Source organism: Dipodomys merriami, unplaced genomic scaffold, assembly GCF_024711535.1.
Source record: "Dipodomys merriami isolate MVZ:Mamm:240054 unplaced genomic scaffold, mDipMer1.0.p SCAF_16, whole genome shotgun sequence".
Classification (NCBI taxonomy): Eukaryota; Metazoa; Chordata; class Mammalia; order Rodentia; family Heteromyidae; genus Dipodomys; species Dipodomys merriami.
Window position 1 is genome coordinate 14,917,692 of NW_027202937.1, and position 11,896 is coordinate 14,929,587.

The following is an 11,896-nucleotide window of genomic DNA, read 5'->3' on the forward strand; positions in this document are numbered from 1 at the left end:
CTACTCCGGGGAGGTTTTACGCTTATTCCTCTCCGTACTGAAATGGATGCTCTCCTGCCCCAGCTGCTGTTGACCCTAACCAAGGGCATTTAGGGACGAGCTTGTCTTCCTTATATATACTATTTGTGCCTTTTCGATGCGGAGGTCATCGTGTATTAAAAAAGAAAGAAAAACACTTTTGAAAAAGCGAAACCAAGACAATAAGTGGTTTTCGTTATCTACTCCATCTAGAGCTGGGTGCCCTGGTTACTAAGCTTTCATGGCAGCAGATCTAAATCCGAGGTGACCTACTTCAATTTAGCAGGAGCCGTCAGGACCCAGTAGCTGCGAACGCCTAGGGAGCCCACGTTCGGGTTTCAAACAGTCTTACCTCTAGATGACCAACTGCCTGGAGGATAAGTCATTTGCTTCGGTGAACTTGAGAAACCGCTTTTTAAAGACACTTTCCAATTGTTAATTCAGTTGATCATTACATGGCTTAAACCCTTAGATTGTGCATCAAACGTTCATCTCCAGAGAATTAGATCGATGCAAATTCTCTGCCCTTCCTGGAACTACTGGGTCTGGTAATTATGGTTCCCATTCTACTTGAAAAACTTTCTCCCCACAGTAGCCAGTGAGAAAAGTCACCGAGAATGCTTTGGGCACTGTCCCTGAACCTCGGTGCTCAAGGTGAGAGAGAGCTCCACCACTTGAGCCTCAGAGCCACTTCCCGCTCTTTCTCAAGTAGTTTGTTGGAGATTAAAGTCTCTCGGACTTTTCTGCCCTCCATCCTCAGATCTCAGCCTCCTAAACAGCTAGGATTACAGGCGTGAGCCTGGCCCATAATGCTTTTCATAATCCTCTAAAATAGTAGTTCTCTTCTGAAGTTTTGGGGTTTTTTTGGGGGGTGGGGGGAGGTCCTAGGGCTTGAACTCAGGACCTAGGCACTGTCCTTGAGTACGACTTGAGCTACAGTGCTATGAAGAGATTTTTAAAAATACCATCTTCCCTACCTCAGACTAATGAAATAATGTCTGGGAGAGCCACTTGAAGCCGATTTTTTTTTTTTAAGTAGCCCTTGCTACCTCCTGGTATTTCTAATAGTAAGACCATAATAATAGGGTTCATTTTTGAGAAAAGTCTTTCTTTTAAGGATAAGTGTAGCCACATTCATTTTAAAAAAAATACCCTAAGCCTATATAATACTGAACTCCAACCCCAAATATTTGTAAAACATGGTATAAAGCAGTAAAAACCATAACTTACAGTGGTTGCTCAAAGGCTGCACATACCTGTGCATCAACATTGAAGTGCCGGGATATGAATCACTGTAAAAAATCAGACATGACCACAACCAAAGGAAAGTGTTCCTTACTGCCTGAAACAGTAGAGTCTGGATGATGATGTTGTTTTTCTGGGAGATAAAATGGAAATTATCCACAGAGATACTAAAATCCAATTGTTAGATTCAATTAGGGAGGATGTGTGATAATGTTTCTCTTAATCTTAATGTTTGGTCTCTCTTAGATAAGGCAGGCATCTTCTAAACACATGACTACCAGAGTTGGCATTTGTCAGTGTGAAATAGCTGATTTCACAGCTATTATTATTTTAGTGATATATTCAACTAGTCTGATCTTGGGTAGTAGAGTGGAAATGCTTTTGACTCTGGTTTAACTGGATTATTAGAAATTAGCAACTACTTCAGGTAATTTTTTGTTGAAGTGACAGATGCCTTTAAAGTGCTTCTGTCATCATAATATTGACTGCCTCAAGAGACAGTGACAATTCTTTTAGGATACTTGGAAATAGAACCAGACTACTGAGTTGATAATTTCCTCATCATTGGGCCACAGCTCTGATACCTGGTGCCAGCTGGACAAGGAACCACTGGCAGGTTCATGTATCTGATAACTTCTTCCTCTGGGGTGTGACATCCAAAGGGGCTAGAACTGGGATACAAAGAGGAAGAAACACAGTGTTCCCTAAGATTCTATCACACACTTAGTCTTTTTCCCAGTGATAATTTTCTTGGAAGGTCATGGGGAAAGGGAAAGAGAGGAGGAGTTGCAAACTTCATTGAAACCTGCCTTCCTAACAAGTACAAGACTCTCAGTTTAAACTCTAGTACCACCAAAAATGAATGAATGAATGAATGAATGAGTTAAGTAAAACCTGAGATCCTTTTCACCCATTCTACTGGCTGAAGGTAAGGAAGCAATTAGCTCTGTGGATCTTCCTTCCTTCCTTCTTTCTTCCCTCCCCCCTCTTTCTCTCTCCCTCTCTCTCTCTCTCTCTCTCTCTCTCTCTCTCTCTCTCTCTCTCTCTCTCTCTCTCTCTCTCTCTTTTCTTTCTTTTTTCTTTCTTTCCTTCTGCTTGTTAGTTTAAGGTAGTTTGATTTTCATGGGCAGCAACCACCTAACAGTCACCTGTTCTGGTAATCCATAGCATTCAGATCCAGGGATGAGCCTTGGATTATCCAGAATGGCACTGCTTGGCCAGTTGTATTCCCTACATAGGTCTGTCTCCCCTGTTTTGCATTGTTTCAGTCCCACTTGTTGGGATAAAGGAAGGAAAGTTCAGAGATTGCCTTGATCAATCAGATTTATTTATTAGGTAAACATCATGGATATAACATCCAACTTGAAAGCTAGAAAAATACCTTGGAATTGGGAGTTAGGCACCTGAATACATTCAGTCACCGGCAAAAACAAATGAACAGAAAACACCCTCAGGTATACAGAAAAAGCTCAGGGACAAATGTTAACAGGTTTGATCAATCCAACTGTGCTGAGCACATAGTGCAGCATTTGGGGACCCTTAAGTGAAGCAGCATGTAAAAGGAGGGTAGAGAGCTGGGAGAGGAGAAAGTAAGCAGTGGCCCAGTGTGGAAATGGATGGCAACCGAGGCTAACTGAAAGTATGAGAAGTTTAGACATTGGACTGAGGACTGAGAGGCAAGGGGTTGATGTCACTATAGGATGCTAAACCAGAAAGGAGAGGTAGAAATTTGTTGCATCAACCAAGTGAGGATGGGTTGACCCTCAAGCCAGGGAGAAATAGGAGGGTGTAGAGGCAAGGCTGTGCAGACAATCTGTGGACTTTTGTTAAAAATGCTTTCCTCTTGCCCTTTCTGGCTAGTCCTCCAGCCCTGCTGACTGTGTTCTTCTCTCTTCCCTATTCCCCACAGCTCAGTTCCAGACGTAGAAAAAAATCGATCATATAGGATGTGGCTTAGAAAATGTGATATATATATATATATATATATATATATATATATATATATACATACATACATACATACATACTAGAAAATTTCTAGAAACAGAACAGTGTACCTCATTTTCCTTCATCATAGTGTCCTTAAAGGGATTTTTAGACTAAGCTCTTTCTTTTCCAGTACTTTTTGGGTTTTCTGCTTGCTTAAAACCTCTTCCTCTTCATACCTCTATTCCTGACACAGAGACCTTTCTGCCTCAGCTCCATGTTGACCTAAACCCATCTCTGAGCTATTTGTGTCAAATCCTTCTCTGTGGGTTCTAGCCTTAAGGAATCAGAAAGAAGTCTTTTAGGTATCACCTCCCCCCCCCCCATATTGGTACAGAAACAGATTAGCAGTAGCACACCTTCCTAAAATGAAGTAATCAAAACACAACAGGAAGAAACAGGGACTATGTGAAACTGTCAGCTGAAGCCTTGGGGTGATGGAGGAGAGGAATTAGAGCAAAAGAAAACAGTTGAGCAGGGATTTTTCTTAAGGTAGCCCTTGGTTGGACTGGGAAGGGATTAGTTTAGAATGGAGAGTGTCGGTATCTCCAGAGGCAGAATCCTCCCCCATAGGGGACAAAGGGATATCCTTAGAAAGGTCCTGGCTATTAGCAATGACTATAACCCCCTCAGGCCTATCAGCAACTGGACAGATGGTCAAGGGCTTTTCACCACAGGACCATAGGCAAAAGAATGGCCGGAGGGGGCCAGAGAAAGAAATGCTGGGAAAAGTATAGATATGAGATCCATCAGTCATGTTATAGAAAGAGATGTCTCCTGATTCATAGTCCAGGAAAATTCCAACACGGCGCAGCAATCCTGCTAATGGGAGAGGGGTACGCAGTGCTGTAAGGGCCCAGTATCTATTTCCATACAATTCCACAGCCCAGAACCCATTTTCAGGAGTCATGGGATCAGATCCTTTCTTTATCACATTCTCTCTACACACACCGATTGCCCAATCAGTCCTGTCTCCCACCTCTACCTCCCAGTAATGACTTCCTGAAGTGAAAGTCTCACGGCCTAACACACAGGGCCAGGAGTCAAATCTCTCTGGTTTGTCAGGCAGTTTCTGGCGTGAATCTTCCAGTCGAACAGATTTTGAGTCTTCATAGAGAAAGAGGTGAGGATGGGCTGTATCTGGATCTAGAGTCACATCAACTGGAAATGAGAGAGAGAGAGAGAGAGAATATATGAGCACAAGTAAATATTGAGGGATCTACTAGATTTTTCTCCATAAAAATGGAAGTGTAGGTGTCAGGGGAGAGCTGCCTTCCTGGCTTAAATTTCCATATTCCACCTAGGCTCCAAACTCATTAGCAGTAATATAAGGGTTGAACATTACTAATGGGATGTTAACAGAAGGGACTTGTCTCCTATCCATCCTCCAAAGGTCTTCTGGGAGCTTCAAGCAAAATGTTAACATATTTGTTATCACCTTGTCCCCTTCTTATCCAAGTGACTACAATGCTTTATTCTCATGTCCGTGCTTCATGGGACTTTGAATTACTGGGAGACAGGGCCTCCAAGGCCTTGAGACGTTCAGAGCCACTAACCTGCATGCAATGTAGCCTTTTTCCATTCTGCAATGAAAGACAGAGATTGTCAGTGACCGGTTATAAAATACGAGAGAGAAAACTCTGTGAGTGAAATAATAACAAAGACAGAACTTACTGAGTTCTTCTAGTAGTTTCTCTGGAAAACAAACAATATTACTTTAGTGGCTTTTTACAATAAACACAAATGGTAAAGGAAACACATAAAAGAAGAACTGTTGATTCATGACTACCTGATTGTTGAAACATTACCAATAAATAAGGAATAGTATTTAGTCTTGTTTTTTTTTTTTCCAAGAAATACTCAGGGAAGTTCCTTCTGACTTGGTATTACCTCTTTAATAGTAAATCATTACTGGGAAACTAAGAGAGTCAAAGTAGTGAGTAAATATCAATTAGAACTGGCTTTCAGAGTTGGAAGCATGGCTTAGTTGATTTAGACTGGTAGCAAAGGAGAGAAAGTGTCAAGTACCAAGTTTGAGTCCTGGCTTAGGCCAAAAGAAAAAAGAACCAGTTTTGACCCTGATTACACCCTAGATCTCTGTTCATTAAGCATCTGCCATTTCAGAAGACATAATTCCATTTGCAGAATTCTAGAATCAAATATCTTCCAGTTAAAAGTCATCTTAAAGACCATGAATCCAAATGTCTTCTGAAGCACTCCTGACAAGTAACTAGTCCTTGTGGATTTCATGACTTACCTGTAGAACTGAATTTACTCGTCCTCTCTCTTTCCTTGTACAATCTCCAAATAAAAAATATAGAGCCAATGGTGAGAAGTCCTAAAACGATTAGCACAACAGCCACAGACACTATCCAGGGAGTCAGTCTTGGGAAGAAGGAAGCTGAAACAAAATCCCAAAGAACACTGCTTGGGAAACTCTGAGTAAGTACAGCTTTTCTCCTAATGCTAAAAACAGATGGAAGAGATGATGGTGACCACTTCCAATCCAACCATGGCAAAATCATGCCTATAATACCACTATAAGCTTTTCAGAAAAAATGACCTTGGGAAATGCATAGAAAACAAAGAGAGGTATGAAGAATCATTTGTTGTAGAACATGTGGAATAAAGGATATCATGAACTGAAACATGTTATAGAAATTCCTGTTTTCCTCAGGGTGAGATTTTATTTTTACTCTTTTAATTTTTTAAAATTAGTTATTCAAAGGGGTTACCATTCAACATGTCAGTTTATCACCACTTTCATCATTCTCCCCTTTCCCTTCAAACCTAACTTCTCCCCTCAATTTCCCCAGTTTTTTTAGGATATGCATTGCCCCCTCCTTCCTCCCTTCATTTGTAAGAGGGTAGCCCCTCCCCTTAACCTCCTCCCAGAACATTTCAAGCACCGGCTTCCTGGTACTGATTTTGTTGGTCTGTGAGTTGGTGTTTCTAAGGAGCTACATTTGAATTCCCTGCATAAATCATACTATGGTTAATATATTTGTGTACATTTGCATACGACTCTGTATGGGTGTGTCTGTATATTTAAAAATTAGATCTACTTTCTGCATAGGAGAGAAAAACATGCATCCTTTGTCTCTCTGGGCTGACTTCATTTAATGTTTTTCAGGTCTTTCTAAACAATTTCTTCTTAACTAGCAATGCAGAATGGGAGCCGAGAGGATACTGAAGATTAATAATGAAGAGGAAATATCACATGTGTGTGTAACAGAATAAGAAGCATTGACCAAAAATAAGAAAGGTTTCTGCCTACACCAGAGGTAATTCCTAGGGAATAAGAGAGGATTTCTTTCCCTGAAGACTCTGGAAATCTATACTGAGACCTAGCATGGAATGAAAAGGGGATGAGCAGGTAAATAGAAATAGGTGGAAATAGTAAAACAAGAAAAAATTATCTCTAGAGATCTGTCTTGTTGTCTCAGACACCTTTGAAATTTCTATATGTGTTCAGAATCCTTATTCTTCTTCAAGTCAGTGAACAAGCTCTTAGGTAGGAAGAGTAGACAACCCAGCTATGAGATCACACCTGAGTAAATGTCCCAGATCATATGTGGTCCTGAAACTGTGTCAACACAAGAATCCAACATTGGTTGCACTGACCTGGTATGGAAATTCTTGCTTCCTTCTCCTGTCCAAGAAGGAGATTCTGGATAGAGCAGGACACATTCTCTATGGAGTCACTTCCAATGATCACTGAAGCTACCACAGTGAATAGGCCTTCTTCATCAGGATTCTTGGACACTGACCTGGATGATAAAGTCTCTCCTGTGGAAGTTCTCCACTGCACCTGGGGTTCTGGATACCACCCCACCGAGGTGCACTCTAGCTGCACTTGTCCACTGTCTTGAACTTCCATACTGATATGAGGATCAGAGCCTAGAGCTATAAAGAGAGGAGCTAGACTTAATCTTTCAGTGGATGAACTTTTAGGAGCCTCATAATCATACTTAGAAGAAAAAGAGAGCAAGAGACAAAAATCAAAAAAGGAATGGGAATAGGAGGGATTCCTTTCAATATTTTATTATGCAAGGAAAAGAATTTTATATACATTATTATAGAGATATGACTTATTGTAATTTAACCTTTAAAATGAGAGGGGGTGGCAGAAGTCAGATGGGCAGACACGGGGCAAAAACAGCAAGACCAGTTGCTTTGAGGTGTGTCAATGGTCTATCCTGGGAACGTCAGAGATGAGCAAAGCTCTGTGGTAGAAAGTATTATGAGATGGCTTTGAGGGGGAGAACTAGAATTGAGCTATTTAAGAGTATCCTTCAGGAGAAAGTTATTTTCTCTTAGATCATAACTGAGAATTAAATATTTTGTGTGTGCCAGTACTGAGACTTGAATTTGAGCTATGGGTGCTTAACTTCTTCTCTCAAGGCTGTTCTAACACCTGAGCCACAACTCCACTTGTGGGTTTTTACTGGCTAATTGGAGATAAGAATTTCACAGATTTTCATGCTTAAGCTGGCTTTGAGCCTCAATTCGCAGATCTCAGCCTCCTGAGTGGCTAGGATTACAGGCATGAGCCACCAAAGCCCAGCCTGATAAACTTTAAATTTCACAGTGGAAAACATGGTGGCTCAGGAGATTTATTTGATGCTCATCACTAGTCAATGAGAATATCAGACTGCAATGCAACATACACTTTCATCCAGAATGACAACCATTTTCCTTGTGATTGCACCCAGAGTTTTCTTTTGAAGAAGGAAAAAAAAAAATCAAAGCAAAAAAAAAAAAAGGCGTTTCCTGGATAGACCAGGAACATTAGCAAAGAGCTATGCTCTATGTGACCTTAGGCATTCAGTCCTTAGAGTCATATCCACAAATAGCCTCAAGTCTGTGAGATTCTCACCATGACTTTGCAAGATGGTGAAAAATAGACATGGCTTACCTAATTCTGGGAAGTGCTCAATTATGATATAATCGTATAAAAATAAGGGGAAAGGGCAGAAGATAATTGAAATAAAGCTCTATGAAAAAGATATTTCACTTTGTGAGAACCCTTTCCCAGTTATCTCAACTGCAGACCTGCCAACCCTCTACAAAAGATTCGGAGATGAATCTGGTGGTTTCCATAGTAAGAGACCCATAGGAAGATAAATTCAGCATGGTAGTCAGGGAATGTGAGAATTCTTCAGTGCACTCACCAGCCACTTTCAGATGCACAATAGCCTCTTCATAGCTTTCATTCTCCCTGAAAAAGCATCGGTACTCCCCATCATCTGAGGCCCTGACACCATGTATCCTCACAGCAGCATGTCCAGTGGTGATGTTGTCCTTCACCAGGGTCACCCTCCCTTGGTACTCAGGCATCTGCTCCCTGACCTGCTCCTGCTGGTTTTGGTACAGAAACACTGCCGGTGACAACGTTTGTCTGAACCATCGTAGCTCCATGTGCTCTGCGCTCACGTTTGGGGAGAGATGACAAGGCAGCTGGGTGTCTGTACCCACCACAGCAAGGATGGGTTCCTGGGGTCCAATCACATCAAAGGAAGCTGCCAAAACAAGCAGAGTCAGACCAGATGAGGGGGATGGGAATTGAGGACCCGTTGAGACTAGGCCCCTATTAAGAGGTAGCATTCCTTGCACTATTTTTTTCTGTGGTAGTTGGAGGAAGTCCACCTAGATCCTACTGGAGGTCTCTAGAGACCAGTTTAATGTATTGGGATATTTCTGAGGCAGACAGAGACCAAGACAGAGACAGAGACAGAGGGACAGAGAGACAAAGAAAGGGAGGGAGACCTACCTGAATCCAGCCTGGGCAGCTGCAGGAGCATGAAGGTGAGCAGATACCTGGAGAGGCAGGAATTTGGAGAAACGGCCATGTCTCACCTTTCTGGGGCAGGAGGACACGGATGTTGGTCTGCCAGGAGCTTCAGCCTAGATGAACAGACAGGAAGTAAAGGTGGATTCTGCAGACCCAGTGTTCTGCATATTCAGCAACAGTTCTTGCTCACCAGGAGGGCTCTGGTCATTTGTATCTGAAGACCCTCTGTGCCTCCTCACCAGCAGTTTCCTATCCATGCTATCAACTATCAGGGCCCAGTTGTTCATCTTCCTGTACGGTCAAGCATATACAAAACAGCAAATAGGGCCCTGTTGTACTAAAATAGACACCGTCTATTTTAGGAGTTGTAAGGTACTATAGGTATTAATGAGTTGTATGAAAATGAACAAATCTTGGAATCACAGCATTAAAGATTTTAAAAAGGGCCTGTTCATAATAGAACAATTCCTTATTTTTTTTTTTTTTTTTTTTGGGTCCGGTCGTGGGGCCTGAACTCTGGGCCTGGGCGCTGTCCCTCAGCTTTTCAGCTCAAGGCTAGCGTTCTACCACTTGAGCCACAGTGCCACTTCCGGCTTTTTTTTCTGCTTATGTGGTGCTGAGGAATCAAACCCAGGGCCTCAGAGGCATGCAAGGCAAGCGCTCTACCACTGAGCCACCTTCCTAGCCCCCCTTATTTGTTTTTAGAAATGATATTAAAAGCCAGGAGCGGGTGTCTCTTGCCTGTAATCCTAGTTACTCAGGAGGCTGAGATCTGAGGATCATGGTTTGAAGTTAGTCCAAGGAAGAAAGTCTGTGAGACTCTTATCTCCAATTAAACACCAGAAAACTGGAAGTGGAGCTATGGCCCAAAGTAGGCAAATGCTAGCTTTGAGCAGAAAAGCTTAGGGACAGTGTTCAAGATCCCATCCCCCCTAAAAACCGACCCACCCGTACCCCCCTAAAAAGAAGTAGTAATAAAGAAAAATCCATGAAGGTTGAAAAGGAGGCAAATGAAATTAGAAAAAAAAAAAAAAAAGAGAAAATGATGGGAGGAGATGGAACAAGAGGAACTGTGGATTGTGAAGAATAGAAGGCCCAGTACTAGTGAAAAGTTGGAAAGAGGTAACTATACCTTCCTGCTGTTCACTTGCAGAGGGACTAAGTAGTAGCATCTGATGACCCAGATGATCTGAGAGGAGAAGGCACAAGGAGTCACTGCCACCAACTGAAAAAGCTGGTTCTGATCCCAAGGGCAAAAGTTAAAGGCCAGCAGAAGAAGGAAGGAGGAAGTGCTCTCTGGAAAGCCTACCTTAGGTGGCCTGGTATATTTACTTTGGGGGCAAAAGTTTCCCACAGAGATAGAGAACTATGGATTTGTAGTCTTCTGCTCAGATATCAGGATATACATCAATGAGCTCAACTAAATGAAAAGAATGGAGAAAAAAGAAAGATGGTCTCTGTCTTCCTACTACTGCCCATCTTGCTAACTGCTGGTGTGCCTGCTAATTACTTGGGGAAGGAGACATGAATCAGCCAAACTTGTGGTCAACTTTCAATAGATTTTATTTCCCAAGGAAAAGTGGGAAACAATTATCACCATATCTTTTTTTATCCTCATCATGAAAATGCTGTATTTTTTTTTTCATTCTTATGTATCTTGAAACTTTAATTCCTTTGTAGGCAGAAACTCAGAATTCTGGAGAAATGAAGATCCAGTGGTCCACATACAATAGTGTGTGTGTGTGTGTGTGTGTGTGTGTGTGTGTGTGTGTATGTGTTTATGTGTGTGTGTGTGTGTGTGTGTGTGTGTGTGTGTGCATTCTGAAGTAACAGAAGGCTCATAAAAGATTGTTTTTGGAGTAGTGGCAAGGCAGACTCAGATTTTCGAAGCCCTTTTATGAGTTTCTTTGGGAAATCAGCAAAATCAAATTATCATTTATTTCAAATAATGTGAGAAGCAGTTACCATTGAATGTATGCTGGGAATGTGTATATAAAACATAGAGTGAGGGGGCTGGGAAGGTGGCTCAGTGGTAGAGCACTTGCCTTTCATGCCTGAGGCCCTGGGTTTGATTCCTCAGTACCACATAAGCAAAAAGAAAAAAAGCCGGAAGTAGTGTTATGGCTCAAGTGGTAGAGCACTAGCCTTGAGCTGAAGAGCTGAGGGACAGCGCCCAGGCCCAGAGTTCAGACCCCACGACCGGACCCCCCAAAAAAACAAAAAAACAAAAACAAAAACAAAACATATAGAGTGAGGGCTGGGAAGGTGGCTCAGTGGTAGAGTATTTGCCTTGCATGCATGAGGCCCTGGGTTTGATTCCTCAGCACCACATAAGCAAAAAGAAAAAAGCTGGAAGTGGCACTGTGGCTCAAGTGGTAGAGCGCTAGCCTTGAGCTGAAGAGCTGAGGGACAGCGCCCAGGCCCAGAGTTCAGACCCCAAGACCGGACCCAAAATAAATAAATAAATAAAAATAAAACATAGAGTGAAACAATTGTTTCTTTCTGTGAAAATTGATTACTGAAAAAAAAAATAAGTCATGAACTTTCTTTTTGTTTCAGGTTTTTTTTGGTTGTTGTTCTGAGCATTGAACAGGAAGTTCCTTTTGGCTTTCCATGTTAAGAGATTTTCCTGTACTGAGAAACTGAAAGTCTGGGGCCAAGTTTAAGTGAATATTGGGAGGCTGGGAGTCAAGTCTGACTACCTATGGTCAAACTGTCAGCCAAGCTCACCAGCTATCCAATCATGTGAATTTACTGGTACTTTTTACAGCATGGATGTCTACAATATAAAGCAATTACACATTCTAAGGAGAATTCAAAGGTGAGCACATATCAGAAAGAAAATATTAGAGA

At 41.9% G+C, this 11,896-nt stretch overlaps 1 protein-coding gene and 1 long non-coding RNA gene across 4 annotated transcripts in view; one reads left to right on the top strand and one right to left on the bottom strand.

The window, feature by feature from the left end:
• The first annotated feature begins 380 nt into the window (after positions 1 to 380).
• LOC138828359 (uncharacterized) overlaps positions 381 to 11,896 on the top strand; it is a 30,531-nt gene continuing 19,015 nt past the window's right edge. Inside the window, exons 1-4 of one of the 3 annotated variants that reach the window (XR_011372231.1) lie at positions 381 to 566; positions 5,570 to 5,691; positions 6,383 to 6,625; positions 11,603 to 11,864. This is a non-coding gene — a long non-coding RNA (uncharacterized lncRNA). The remainder of the gene's footprint in view (positions 567 to 5,569; positions 5,692 to 6,382; positions 6,626 to 11,602; positions 11,865 to 11,896) is intronic. The other 2 variants (XR_011372232.1, XR_011372233.1) reach the window with 2 other exon arrangements.
• Btn1a1 (butyrophilin subfamily 1 member A1) lies at positions 3,635 to 9,101 on the bottom strand. Its single transcript, XM_070024398.1, has 7 exons — positions 9,023 to 9,101; positions 8,424 to 8,771; positions 6,874 to 7,155; positions 5,507 to 5,650; positions 4,924 to 4,944; positions 4,806 to 4,832; positions 3,635 to 4,410 (listed from the first exon to the last, which is right to left on the bottom strand). The coding sequence occupies exons 1-7, from the start codon at positions 9,099 to 9,101 to the stop codon at positions 3,737 to 3,739; spliced, it is 1,575 nt and encodes a 524-aa protein (XP_069880499.1). The 3' UTR covers positions 3,635 to 3,736.